Source organism: Borostomias antarcticus, assembly GCF_949987555.1.
Source record: "Borostomias antarcticus genome assembly, chromosome: 9".
Classification (NCBI taxonomy): Eukaryota; Metazoa; Chordata; class Actinopteri; order Stomiiformes; family Stomiidae; genus Borostomias; species Borostomias antarcticus.
Genome location: NC_140242.1, coordinates 29,359,965 through 29,372,464, shown reverse-complemented (window position 1 = coordinate 29,372,464; position 12,500 = coordinate 29,359,965). Strand labels below are relative to the sequence as shown.

Genomic DNA, 12,500 nt, shown 5'->3' with positions numbered 1-12,500 from the left:
AAAGACCGCCTTCAGTTATGGCGCATCCAGGGCATGGAATGACTTCCAGGAATCTTTCAGAATGGATGCCTTAGTCACATTGGGCGCTTTCAAAAAATAAGCTATAAAGTCGAGTCGTGCGTGTGTTTTAAATAATGTTGCCTTCTGTGTATGTTGTTGTTTGTTTGTATATGTTGTTGGCTTTTGTATATGTTGCTGTTTTCTGCCTGTAAAGCTGTGTAAGCAGGGCGCCATTGAAAATGAGACCTTAGTCCCAATGGGCTCCCCTGGATAAATAAAGGTGAAATAAATACATAACATAAAAAAAATGTTATTGAGTTCACCTTAATTACCAATGATTGCGTTCAGGATAAAGTCATAAATTGATCAGTAATTGAGGTTCGTCCAGAGCATCATACAAGCTTCCCAGAAATAAAACATTGGAGTGTGACTCAGTGACCTCTTGGTGACTTCCAGGGAAAGTGGCTAAACCACTCCGCCACGCCCCCTGGTCCCTGTGGACAAAGACCTTGTATGGCACAGATCCAGAACACATCCAGATGTTGACACATCATGTCCCTGTGTTTGTTTCATCTTTGTGATGGAGACATTTTGTTCTTTTGACAGCAGCTGCAGATGGCGAGCGTGGGGGTTTATTCAGTCGAGTCCCTGTGTAAATGCAGCTGATTTCCTTCCAGTGTGATGTCATCCCCTAGCTTTGTGCCAGGCTAGCACTTGTGCATAATTGAGTTAACATCTGAGAGAAAAAAGGGGTTTGTAGCTCCCGATGTTAGTGCACGCATAAATTCTTTATAGACCATTGTTTGTCCCAGTTACGTCAAGTACTGTTTAAAAATATTTAAATTGGTGAAAAAAAAAACCCAGTAGGCCTGCAATATGAAAATGGATCCGGCTCAGCATTCCCTGTGTTTCAGTCACTTCACCACGGCTTTGCTTTGGAGACAATTAAATTCATGGAGTGGGTGGCGTCATTTCACCTCAGCTCAGTTACTAGACAGCGCGCACAGCTCAGCGCTTCACCACGCCTTCAATTATTAACTAATTCCACACATTGTTAGACATGTATTATTTACCCTGGACAGTAGGAATGTGGTGCTGCATGATGTCAAGGTATTTGTAGCTCATATCACCAGCTGTGTAAAAACAGCCCCTTACACTGACTATACTGTAAGCATACAGTCATTATACAGCTATACAGTATTCACACGTTTAAAGACCACACCTACATCTGAACTGCAGTTAAGGACGTTTATTAAACTGATGAACAGTGATCAAGGAATGAATGAATGAGTGAATGAGTGAGTGAATGAATGAATGAATGAATGAGTGAGTGAATGAATGAGTGAATGGATGAATGAATGGATGAATGAATGAATGAGTGAATGAGTGAATGGGTGAATGAATGAATGAATGAATGAATGAATGAATGAATGAATGAAGGAGTGAATGGATGAATGAATGAATGAGGTATTGTATCCAGGCAGGAGACTCTGGGTGTGGAAGCAGATGAGTCCCTCAGATTATCTGCCGGCTTATTGGAGCTCAGCGGAGCCCCACAGGGTTTCTGGGTAGCAGCCAGAGGAGCTTGAGAGCACAAGAATTCAACACAAAACCAAACTCATGCTGTTCATCCCATCATTCCAAGTTAGACGTCTTTGGCCATTGTCATTGATTACCAAGGCTCACATTACCAATCTAGTCTCTAAGCTCAAGGTATTATATAAATAAATTCAGCTTCTCTTTTGAAGCTAGACTAAACTAGACTAGGGGGATGTATTGTATGAGTGCTTCTGCCCAATGTTTGCAGTCAACATTGTGTGTCAGTGTGCCTTGTGATTTGTTACTGGTTGTAAACATCTTACCCATCATTGTACCTTGTATGCAGAACCTGATTGGCCATCTCTGTATGTATGCAGGTGTACCCATTGGTTGAGCTTTATCTATAAAACTCTCCTTGGAATTGGTCCCAGCTTAGCCTACGTGTGTTCAGTCCATCTTCTCAGAAGCCAAGGCTGTTCTAGCTTGTGCTCACAGATGTTCTGCAGATGGCTGTTCTGTGTGCTGTGCTCGCGCTGAGCTGGCAAAAAAAAGCTTTTAAATACCCCCTTTGCCTGGAACGTCCTCCAGAAAGACTTACATTTTCCAGAACTGATTTCATTTGATGCCTTTGTTCCAATCCTAAGGGATTCAAATCAAATCAAACTTTATTTATATAGCGCATTTCATACACAGAGGTAACCAGGGGCGGAGCTAATGGTTCATTGCACTATACAAAATAGTGATGTTGGGAAATGGGAAATGACTTGACTCTTTTTTTTTAATAGTCCTTTTTTGTTCTTCTTTTTTTTCTTCTTTTTTTTACAAAAAAAACAGCGAGGGAAACAAATAGGCCTAAACCAGACAGGGAGGCGGTGTTTTAAATCTCAGCGCGACAGTAAAATCTTCACTCCTCAGAGTAACGGGGGAGGGGGGCCCTGCTACGGTGGTACTAGGACGGGCGGAATCCACAATACAAACAGGTGAACAGGGCCCTGCGGTTGTGGCACTTGGCCGTCAAGAACCCCCTTGTCAACGGGGGGCCCCAGTGAATAGTGGGCCCGGGGCGGCCGCCCCCCCCGCCCCAACCCTGGCTCCGCTACTGGAGGCAACACAACGCGTCTTACAGAGAGCAATGGGGGGGGGGGTGGGCATAGGTCCCACCCCTACATATTCCAAAGCGAAGCAAAAAAAACAGTTTCACCCAGGGTCCAGAAAAGTGAGCTGTAAAAATTCTTCCCTGACCCCTCTCAACGAGACGATCGAGCAAGCTCCTATAAAATGTTCACAGACAACTCCTGTGCACAAATAGTTACAGAGAAGTTGGCTACATGGTCGGCCATTATGTGTTAGTGACCCCTGTAGTCTCTAATATGATATTTAAGTGAATCATATAACAGAGCACAGTAAGCACTTAGCAGAACAGGCTCATAGAGAATGCCGCAAGGCGGAGGTGGGGAAACAGAAAGCAGAGAAAGCAGAGAGCCAGGAACGTGCACAGATAGATACGAGGTGGTGCTAGAGCACCTGCCCTTTGCCCTCTGGACAAGGCAAGTGCCCTTTTCTTTTTTTTTTCTTTTTTTTATATATATATATTTTTTATATATATTTTTTTTTTTACAGTGTAGGCCTACTGTACGTGACCCATGGTGACATCGATCAATTATCGATAAAAAGAGTGTAATAATAATGCCCCAAAATGCATTGTAATTTTGCCAGACCACCCCCCGCACACACACACGTGCCCGCGGCACACCCGTGCCCAGAGCTCCAGAGTGCCCGAGTGATGACAGCTAACCAGCCAGGTAACACATAAACCAAACCAGTGTATTGTTTGCCCCCTAAGCCTCAGTAGCCAAACTATAACTTGCATTTATTTGTCTCTGTTGTGAAGTAAGTCTCACACAGCGGCAAACAGCTGAGCATCAATTAGCAGACTGTACCTGCTTAACAAGCTAGCTAGTCATAATCAATTAATGGATTTAACCCTCATTTTTCACTGAGCACCTGCCCCCCAAAATGTCTGTGCACACCACTGCAGAGAGCTAAAGGTAAAAAACGGGTGGGGTTGGCTGGTTAGGGACAGCTGACTACACAGAGTGGGAAGGAGCTAGTCATGAGGAGGCAGGGGGCTTTTCCAGGAGCCATAGGGGGGACTTTTGACTTTTGAGGAGACAGGGAGGTGTCCACAGGACCTGTTTAGAGTATAAGAGGGAGAGACACTAGGGAGGAGGACAGGGTTAGTGTGTCTATCGGACTCAGGGTGGTCTGCGGGTGACAGTGGGGTATCCACTGGACCTGGTTAGAAGGAAGGAGGGAGAGAGAGAGGCACTAGGGAGAGGGAAGGCAGAACAGGGTTAGTAGCACACAGAGCCATAAAAGAAACACAGATATTAAAACAGAACGTGCCAGTTGCAGGGCAACAAGCATCTGTAAACACATCTAAATATACACACAGTGCATAACAGGATATATACTAATGTATACAGATGATTCACACGCAGGCTGGAGGCTGCCTTTCGGTCGAATACAATAGCATAATGTAGCGCAAACTAGCTGTAAATGTCAACAGATGCAATCACATCAAAAAGGACCTTTCCCAACATAATGTTATATTCTATTTTCTATCTATACACACACACACACACACACACACACACACACACACACACACATGCACTCACGCATGCACACTACAGTAAATTCACTCCATTCAAAAAATGTCACCTAAATCACAATGTGGGTTTTGTGACATTGATTTTGTGATTGTGGGATTGTGTGAGCTCCTTCAGGTGGGAGCGTCCTCATAGCTCACCGCCATTTGTAAACCAGCGGCTCCGTGTTCAGCCTTTCCCCGTCACACATCCTGAACCACCGGCCTCCACAGTGAGGCTCAGTGTTCAGCCTTTCCCCCGTCACACATCCTGAACCACAACCTCCACAGTGAGGCTCAGTGTTCAGCCTTTCCCCCGTCACACATCCTGACCCACCAGCCTCCACAGTGAGGCTCAGCTTGTCATGCGCTCGTCTATCACTTAAGCTCTATGACAGCCCAAAGGTCAGGAATATGGATACTGGTGTTGTGACAGAACGAAAGCTTATGCTTCTAATTGGTTTTTTTTACTCAGTAAGTTACATGGATATACAGAGCCTGGCATTTTGCTTAAATACGCTCTTATTATTCTAATTGCGATTTTTAAAACTTGATCTCTGTAGTGTCAGGATTTAAGGTCATGTTATAATTCAGGGTATCATTTAAAGAGCTTCCAGAAGCATCCAGGTACTGTTCTCTCAGGTACTGACTCATGTTTTACCTCAGACAAACTTGCGCCAGAAGAGGATTCATAATCCACATGATTTATTCATTTCCATTGAAGCCGTGTTTCTTGCTTGTTAACCGACTGAGGGTGGATATTGACTCAACAGTACTTTGAATGCCTTTCCATATTCACACAACCTGCCTGACACTAGAAAGACCAAGTTCTAAAAATTGCAATTAGGATAATAGTGGTGTGTTTTAGCAAAATGTCAGGTTCTATATGTCCATGTAACTTACTGAGTAAAAAAAAACAGTTATAAGTTAAAAATAAGTTTTCAGAGCTCATTTTTCAAAGTAATGTTGTCAGAGGTGACATCCATCCACCCTCTGTGAGTGAGCTGAGCACAGGATTGTGGGTCAGAATAGCCAGGAAAGTGTGCTGGCTTGCATACCGGAAAATACAACCAGATATAGTAGGACATCCTGGTATTTTTGCCATACTTGCATACTATGTATTGGGACATACTGTACTACATCAATTTCTGTCATAGAAGACTTTCACAATATTAACAGATTATGAAATGACTGGGAGTATACACTAGACGACTGGGAGTATACACTAGACCACTGGGAGTATACACTAGACCACTGGGAGTATACACTAGACCACTGGGAGTATACACTAGACGACTGGCTTCTGATGATTTTTGTCTGACAACTGAAAAACTGGGTATCGCACATTTAACGACTGGACTGGGTGGTGATGAGTTTATACTACACGATTGCGTCCAGAATCTGCTCAAAAATATCAAACATGTCTGATATGCTCCGACTCGCTCCGACTCGGATCGGGAGAAGTCTCATCATACACTTACCAATTTAAATCTGTACCCCTCATACACCTACAGATTTCTGCGCCAAATTGCCACTCCGACTACCCCCAACTAGTGCAGACTGCTGCTGACTAGGACAGACTCGGCAGGGTTGTGAATCGTGTATAAAATCGGGCGTAATATCTAGTAGTGTATCCTGAGCTTCAGGAAACACAGAGCCTTTTGAATACCTTCCCTCTCCGTGCTCACAGACAGCAGGTGTCACCGGAAAGGCACATGGGGGATGACTGGCAGCTAATTAGCGAGGCGTCCTTAATGAAGAGAACCCACAGGTGGCCAAACACCGTTTGATCCTATGGCTTTAAGCGATATTAATTGAAGTCTGTTTGGCGTTTTAACAAGGGGAGTTCAGAGGTGAGGTCCTGACGCTCTCTGAGCCCTGCTGGGGTGAGGCTAGCGTGATGCCCCGGCCTCTCTGAGCCCTGCTGGGGTGAGGCTAGCCTGATGCCCCGGCCTCTCTGGACCCTGCTGGGGTCACTAGCGTGATGCCCCAGCCTCTCTGAGCCCTGCTGGGGTCACTAGCTTGATGCCCCGGCCTCTCTGGACCCTGCTGGGGTGAGGCTAGCGTGATGCCCCAGCCTCTCTGGACCCTGCTGGGGTCACTAGCGTGATGCCCCAGCCTCTCTGAGGCCTGCTGGGGTGAGGCTAGCGTGATGCCCCAGCCTCTCTGAGCCCTGCTGGGGTGAGGCTAGCGTGATGCCCCAGCCTCTCTGGACCCTGCTGGGGTGAGGCTAGCGTGATGCCCCGGCCTCTCTGAGCCCTGCTGGGGTGAGGCTAGCGTGATGCCCCAGCCTCTCTGGACCCTGCTGGGGTGAGGCTAGCGTGATGCCCCAGCCTCTCTGGACCCTGCTGGGGTGAGGCTAGCGTGATGCCCCAGCCTCTCTGGACCTCCTCAGTGATGTGCAGGAGGGGAGAGAGAGAGAGAGAGAGAGAAAAAAACCTTTCTTCTGAACTCTACCTCTGTCTCTCAACCTCTCTTTCAGACACACACACACACACACACACACACACACACACACACACACACACACACACACGCACACACACATCCGCCCCCCACACACAGAGCCCTTAGACAGAGCTGCCATCTTTTTCTTGCCTCTGTGCTCTGTGTCAGACCGGGTCACAGTGACAACGTGATTATGTGTTCCTGCTCTCCTCCTTAGTGTCCCCTCTGCAGCGCGTCAATCGGCTCGATGGGGACCGGTCCACGAGCAGCAGGATGTCCCTCGTATACACCGCTAACGACCCAATTAGACAAAGCCACAGAGGAAAGACAGGCAAATGACTCACGTCTATATGTGTCCAGCTGTGCGCTGATGAAAAGGGGGACTTATTTGGCCGGTGCACAAAGGTTTCATTTCAACTGCTGGTCCATGCGATGCACTGCGTTGGATTACTCTCGTTTGAGTGAACACAACAGTGTGCCTGCAAATTGGAAGGAGAGAGTGTGAATGCTGAGGCCTCTGTATATACGCAAGATGATTAGGGTTTTTTTTTGGTTCTTATTTTTCTGTAAAATGGCGAGTCCAGGCTGCTAGGAAACTACCCACCCCCCAGATTACCCCCCCCCCAGATCCCCCCAGACATTCTGGTCTCAGTAATCTCTAATTCATATTGACACAAATTGGCCAAAACTCACCAAGCTTAGATGGTGTGGAAACACACCATTGTAGTGCCTAGAATAAGGTACTGCAAATTGCTAAGCTGTCACATTTACGATAAGGTTTTATTCTTCTATGTGTAAATAGCTGTTCATTAGTACATTTTAATGTTTGTTTACCATTAATTAGCATGGTTGTTCGTTGAGGTGTTGTTAATGACCATGGGATTTATCATGATAATATAAACACACACACAATACATTGTTGATAATATGATGAATGAAAATGAATGAAATGAAATGGAATGAAATGAATTTGCTAAATTCTCCTTCAAATGTAAATGTCATTGTGTTGGTGTGAATGTGAACCCCATGTATGTATGCTGTCTCAATCAATCAATCACAGCTTTGCTGTCTCAATCAATCAATCAACCAATCAACCAATCAACCAATCAACCAATCAACCAATCAACCAATCAACCAACCAATCAACCAATCAATCAATCAATCAATCAATCAATCAACCAATCAATCAATAAATCACAGCTTTATTTGTATAGCAAGAATTAGCAAGGTTCAGTATCTCTTGGTGCTCACACAGTTGGGAACTGTCTGTTCCCAGGCCTAATAGACAAGCCTTCAGCAGGATCCACCCATATCATGAAGGTACTGTGCGTGTGTGTGTGTGTGTGTGTGTGTGTGTGTGTGTGTGCGTGTGTGTGTGTGTGTGTGTGTCTGCACGTGTGTCTGCGCGCGTGTGTGTGTGTGTGTGTCTGCGTGTGTGTGCGTGCATGCGTGCCTGTGTTTGTGCGTGTGTCTGCACGTGTGTGTGTGTGTGTGTGTGTGTGTGTGTGTGTGTGTGTGTGTGTGTGTGTGTGCTCGTGTGTGCGTGCACATGCATGCTGGGAGCAGATCACATATGACATAAGCAGCACAGAGCTAATCACAGGAGAAGAGGAGTAACGAGCCCTAATGACGAGGAGGGAGTCTGTTCAGGAGTCGAAATAATGAAGATAATTCATAATAATAGTGTCCCTGGGGGGGAGGAGCTGTTTACGTGGACAGTGACTAAGCCGCGGGCCGAGGCTTAACCTCCACACACTAATGACCAGGATGTATCTTCACGTGTCTCCGAACATAGAAGCGAAAGGCTCGCACACTCACCACAGATGAGGCATTCGGATGCAAAAAGATAGGATTTTTTTAATTCTACATAAATGCAAAAATAAAGTGATAAGGTGATAACAAAATAAGCAACGTTTTGGTCATCAGACCATCGTCAGCCCTATAGTCCCAGCTGCATCTAACAAACTTTAATTAGGATGGCAGCCACAGGCAGGAATCAATCAAATCAATCTAGGTAATAAACATGTTTTTTCCGACCTGGCCACATAAAGAAAGGTCATTAAGGCAGGGGAGTCAACAGAAACTATGACATGGCTTTTGTCAGACATGTCAAAACATGGTGGTGATACACTTTATGGACAAAATATTTTTTGCCCAATCATCCAGAAGAGCATTTGTGAGGTCAGATACTGATGTTGGACGAGAGGACCTAGCTCGCAATCTCCGTTCGAGTTCATCCCAAAGGTGTTCAGTGGGGTTGAGGTCAGGGCTCTGTGTGGGCCGGTCAAGTTCTTCCACACCAACCTCACCCAAGCTGTTATATCTGCAAAGGTGGGACCAACTCCATATGAATGCGTATGAATTTAGAATAGGATGTCATAAAAGCTCCTGTAGGTGTTCCGATATGTTTGTCCATATGTCAAACGTACTGTATTCTGCTTATTAACTGTAGATCGGAATCAGAATTTGTTTATTGCCATACGTTTTTTCTACGTGCTAGGAGTTTGCTTTTGGTCGGGGTACGACCTTCGACCTTCTCTTGACCCCTTCTGCTGACCCACATCAATGGAATACTGGGCTTTATGCACAACTCCAGTACTTCCTGAAATTAGACATGCTTCTCTATTTCCTACACTATTGGATGAAGTGATTATCCAGGTGTGCCTGATCATCGTGCTGCAGTCAGGCACACCTGATTAATCACTTCATCCAATAGTGTAGGACAGGAAATAGAGCAGCATGTCTAATTCCAGGAAGTACTGGAGTTGTGCATATAGCATTTTGCATATGCTCACTTGAAGTCTTGAGGTTAATTTCCAAAGTTAGCTTACAGAATATGTTGATAACCCATCCTTTCAATTTCAATTTCCTTATTAGTGAAGATAATTTCACACAGTCAAGCGTGGTGAACGCGATGAGTAACTGCTTGCAATTTAGACTTTAAGCCGAGCAATATAGAACAATCACATTGCCCTATGGCCTCCTTCTTCTTCTTCTTTTCTGTTTTTATTACTACTTTATTTGAATCGATCAAACAATATAGGAGAATTGAGCCAACTGCATTTTTAAAGGAGACATCCATGTTTGGTTTCCCAAAGGAATGTTCTGGATGAAGGGGAAAAGTCCTCCCGGTAAAGCAATGATCTGGAAATGCAATAAAACCGCTAACTAAATCAAGACATTCATTTGTCAGCAAATACCACCTTACATGCATTTCCTCTCATAGCGTGTCTCTGAATCAATATGCTGTACTCGCCCAAACGAATACAGTCTGAGGTAAATTTATTGCCTGTTGTATCAAAGGAGTTGTGAAGATTCGCTTCTCCTATGTTCAGGTAACTGACCGCCTATTTTGAGTATGAGGTATTTAATTGCCTCATCTTGTGGGCATTCGGGTACAGTGATAAAAATGTGTGTGATATTGTGAGGCAAACGTGTTCCTCTAATTTAACTTGCTAGAGGCCTTTTTTACAACCTGGTGGGCAGTGCAATGGACGCCTGAATCCCAGTGAAATTTGCAAATGCTTATCCTGCATAGACAAGAGTTACAGCGTGTTGGTAAGTGCTTAGCTTGCATCTCCTCTAAGATACAGTCACCCATCTCCTCTTAAATGGCCTCACAACAGCAAAGCGCTCGCATAAATCACAGTAACAGCCTAAATAGTCGCTGGTAGGGCTGTGTCTTCTTCATTATCTACCAGGAAACCTGTGTCTGGATACCTACTGCGGTACTTCACAGTGAGGAGTTAGCATCCTTTCTGTTGCTATCCATGTTTGTTGCAATTTGTGGCACTTTGTCCTAGCGCTAGAGATGCCACTGTTCCCAACTGCAGGGGGGGGATGAATTAATGGTCTGAGCTGACTGGTGGGCTACCCACAATGCCTGGAGCCTCGGTGTCAACAATCCGTCTTCCCGTTACTGCGTAATACACATCATTATTGATTTAGCTCGTCACCTATCCAATCAGTTATGACGAGATCTGGTCATCAGTCATCTACAGTTTCTACTTTTCACTACCAAGCTACCTCTCTCTCTCTCTCTCTCTCTCTCTCTCTCCCCTCTCTCTCTAGCTCCCCTCTCTCTCTCTCTCTCTCTCTCTCTCCCCTCTCTCTCTAGCTCCTCTCTCTCTCTCTCTCTCTAGCGCCTCTCTCTCCTTCTCTCCCTCTCTCTCTCCTCTCTCTCTCTCCCTCTCTCTCTCTCTCTCTCTCTCTCTCTCTCTCTCTCTCTGTCTCTCTCCCCTCTCTCTCTCTCTCTCCCTGTCTCTCTCCCTCTCTCTCTCTCTCGCTCTCTCTCTCTCCTCTCTGTCCTTCTCTCTCTCTCTCTCTCTCTCTCGCTCTCTCTCTCTCATTCTCTCTCTCTCTCCCCCCATCTCTCTCTCCTCTCTCTCTCTCTCTCCTTCTCTCCCTCTCTCTCTCTCCTTCTCTCCCTCTCTCTCTCTCTCTCTCCCTCTCTCTCTCTCTCTCTCTCTCTCCCCATCTCTCTCTCTCCCCATCTCTCTCTCTCTCTCTCTCTCCATCTCTCTCTCTCTCCCTCTCTCTCTCTCTCTCTCTCTCTCTCTCTCTCCTTCTCTCTCTCTCTCTCCCTCCCTCTCTCCCTCTCTCTCTCTCTCTCTCCCTCTCTCCCTCTCTCCCTCTCTCCTTCTATCGCCTCCATGGTGCAGACTGTTAATTCCATGGAGGGTAGGGGGACGGAAATGTAGAAGAATAATGACGTCTCACATTTTCAGAGAGAAATATTCATTTGTATCTCCCAGGGAGAGAGCAGAATGTGATGCCAATTGTTTTTTTTCCCCTTGCTCTTTTCCACTGTAACGTTACCTTCTTTTTCTCTGTTATTTTTTCCATCTGCGTTGCATAGACCAGATGAGATACTTCTCATATTTCTAGACCACACAGTGATTTTTTTAAAATCTTCTTTCTTTCATCAAATAGTGTAATCTTATAGAGAGATAAATACATCGCATAGGTTTTGCTTTGTCAGCACTGACTCATTCATACCTTTCACAGGTATCGGAAACTACTTCTTCTCTTGTGTTCTGATCCAAAGTTTTAACCTAAGACACAAAAGCCCCTTTAATTCCCTGCTGGAATAATTAACATTTATTTTCCACACTTCCAAGGTCATTTTGGCCATTCCTGGCACAAAAAAACTCCCTTGATAACGCTTCTCTAATTACTGTCTTGTTTGTTTAATGAACACCATTCCCTTAAGAGTCTTGGTCGCTGTATCTGTCTGCTGCTCATAGCAATTATATCCACTGTGTTCCTCCCTTCTCTCTCCCTGTGTGTCCCCAGAGGTTTGCGGGGAACATGAACGCTGATGGCGTCGTCCACCACAAGCTGTCCCCCGCGCTCAGAACCCGCTTCCTGCGCTTCGTCCCCCTGGACGGGAACCCCAGTGGCGGGATGGGGCTGCGAGTGGAGCTGTATGGCTGTGCTTACAGTGAGTGACCCCAGGGCCTGTCTATAGGACCCCCCCACCCCAGGGCCTGTCTGTAGGGACCCCCCACCCCAGGGCCTGTCTGTAGGACCCCCCCTCCCCAGGGCCTGTCTGTAGGACCCCCCACCCCAGGGCCTGTCTGTAGGACCCCCCCACCCCAGGGCCTGTCTGTAGGACCCCCCCCCCACCCCAGGGCCTGTCTGTAGGACCCCCCCCCCCACCCCAGGGCCTGTCTGTAGGACCCTCCACCCCAGGGCCTGTCTGTAGGACCCCCCCACCCCAGGGCCTGTCTGTAGGACCCCCCCCCCACCCCAGGGCCTGTCTGTAGGACCCCCCCACCCCAGGGCCTGTCTGTAGGACCCCCCCCCCACCCCAGGGCCTGTCTGTAGGACCCCCCCCCACCCCAGGGCCTGTCTGTAGGAC

At 46.4% G+C, this 12,500-nt stretch overlaps 1 protein-coding gene across 1 annotated transcript in view; it reads left to right on the top strand.

Annotated features, from left to right (window-relative positions):
• The window catches only part of LOC311313542 (contactin-associated protein-like 5), a gene marked incomplete at its 3' end in the record, with an annotated part of 63,148 nt that overhangs the window by 12,787 nt on the left and 37,861 nt on the right, over positions 1-12,500 (top strand). Inside the window, exon 4 of the mRNA XM_084443690.1 lies at positions 11,933-12,080. Coding sequence (XP_084299816.1) covers positions 11,933-12,080 — 148 coding nt within the window. The remainder of the gene's footprint in view (positions 1-11,932; positions 12,081-12,500) is intronic.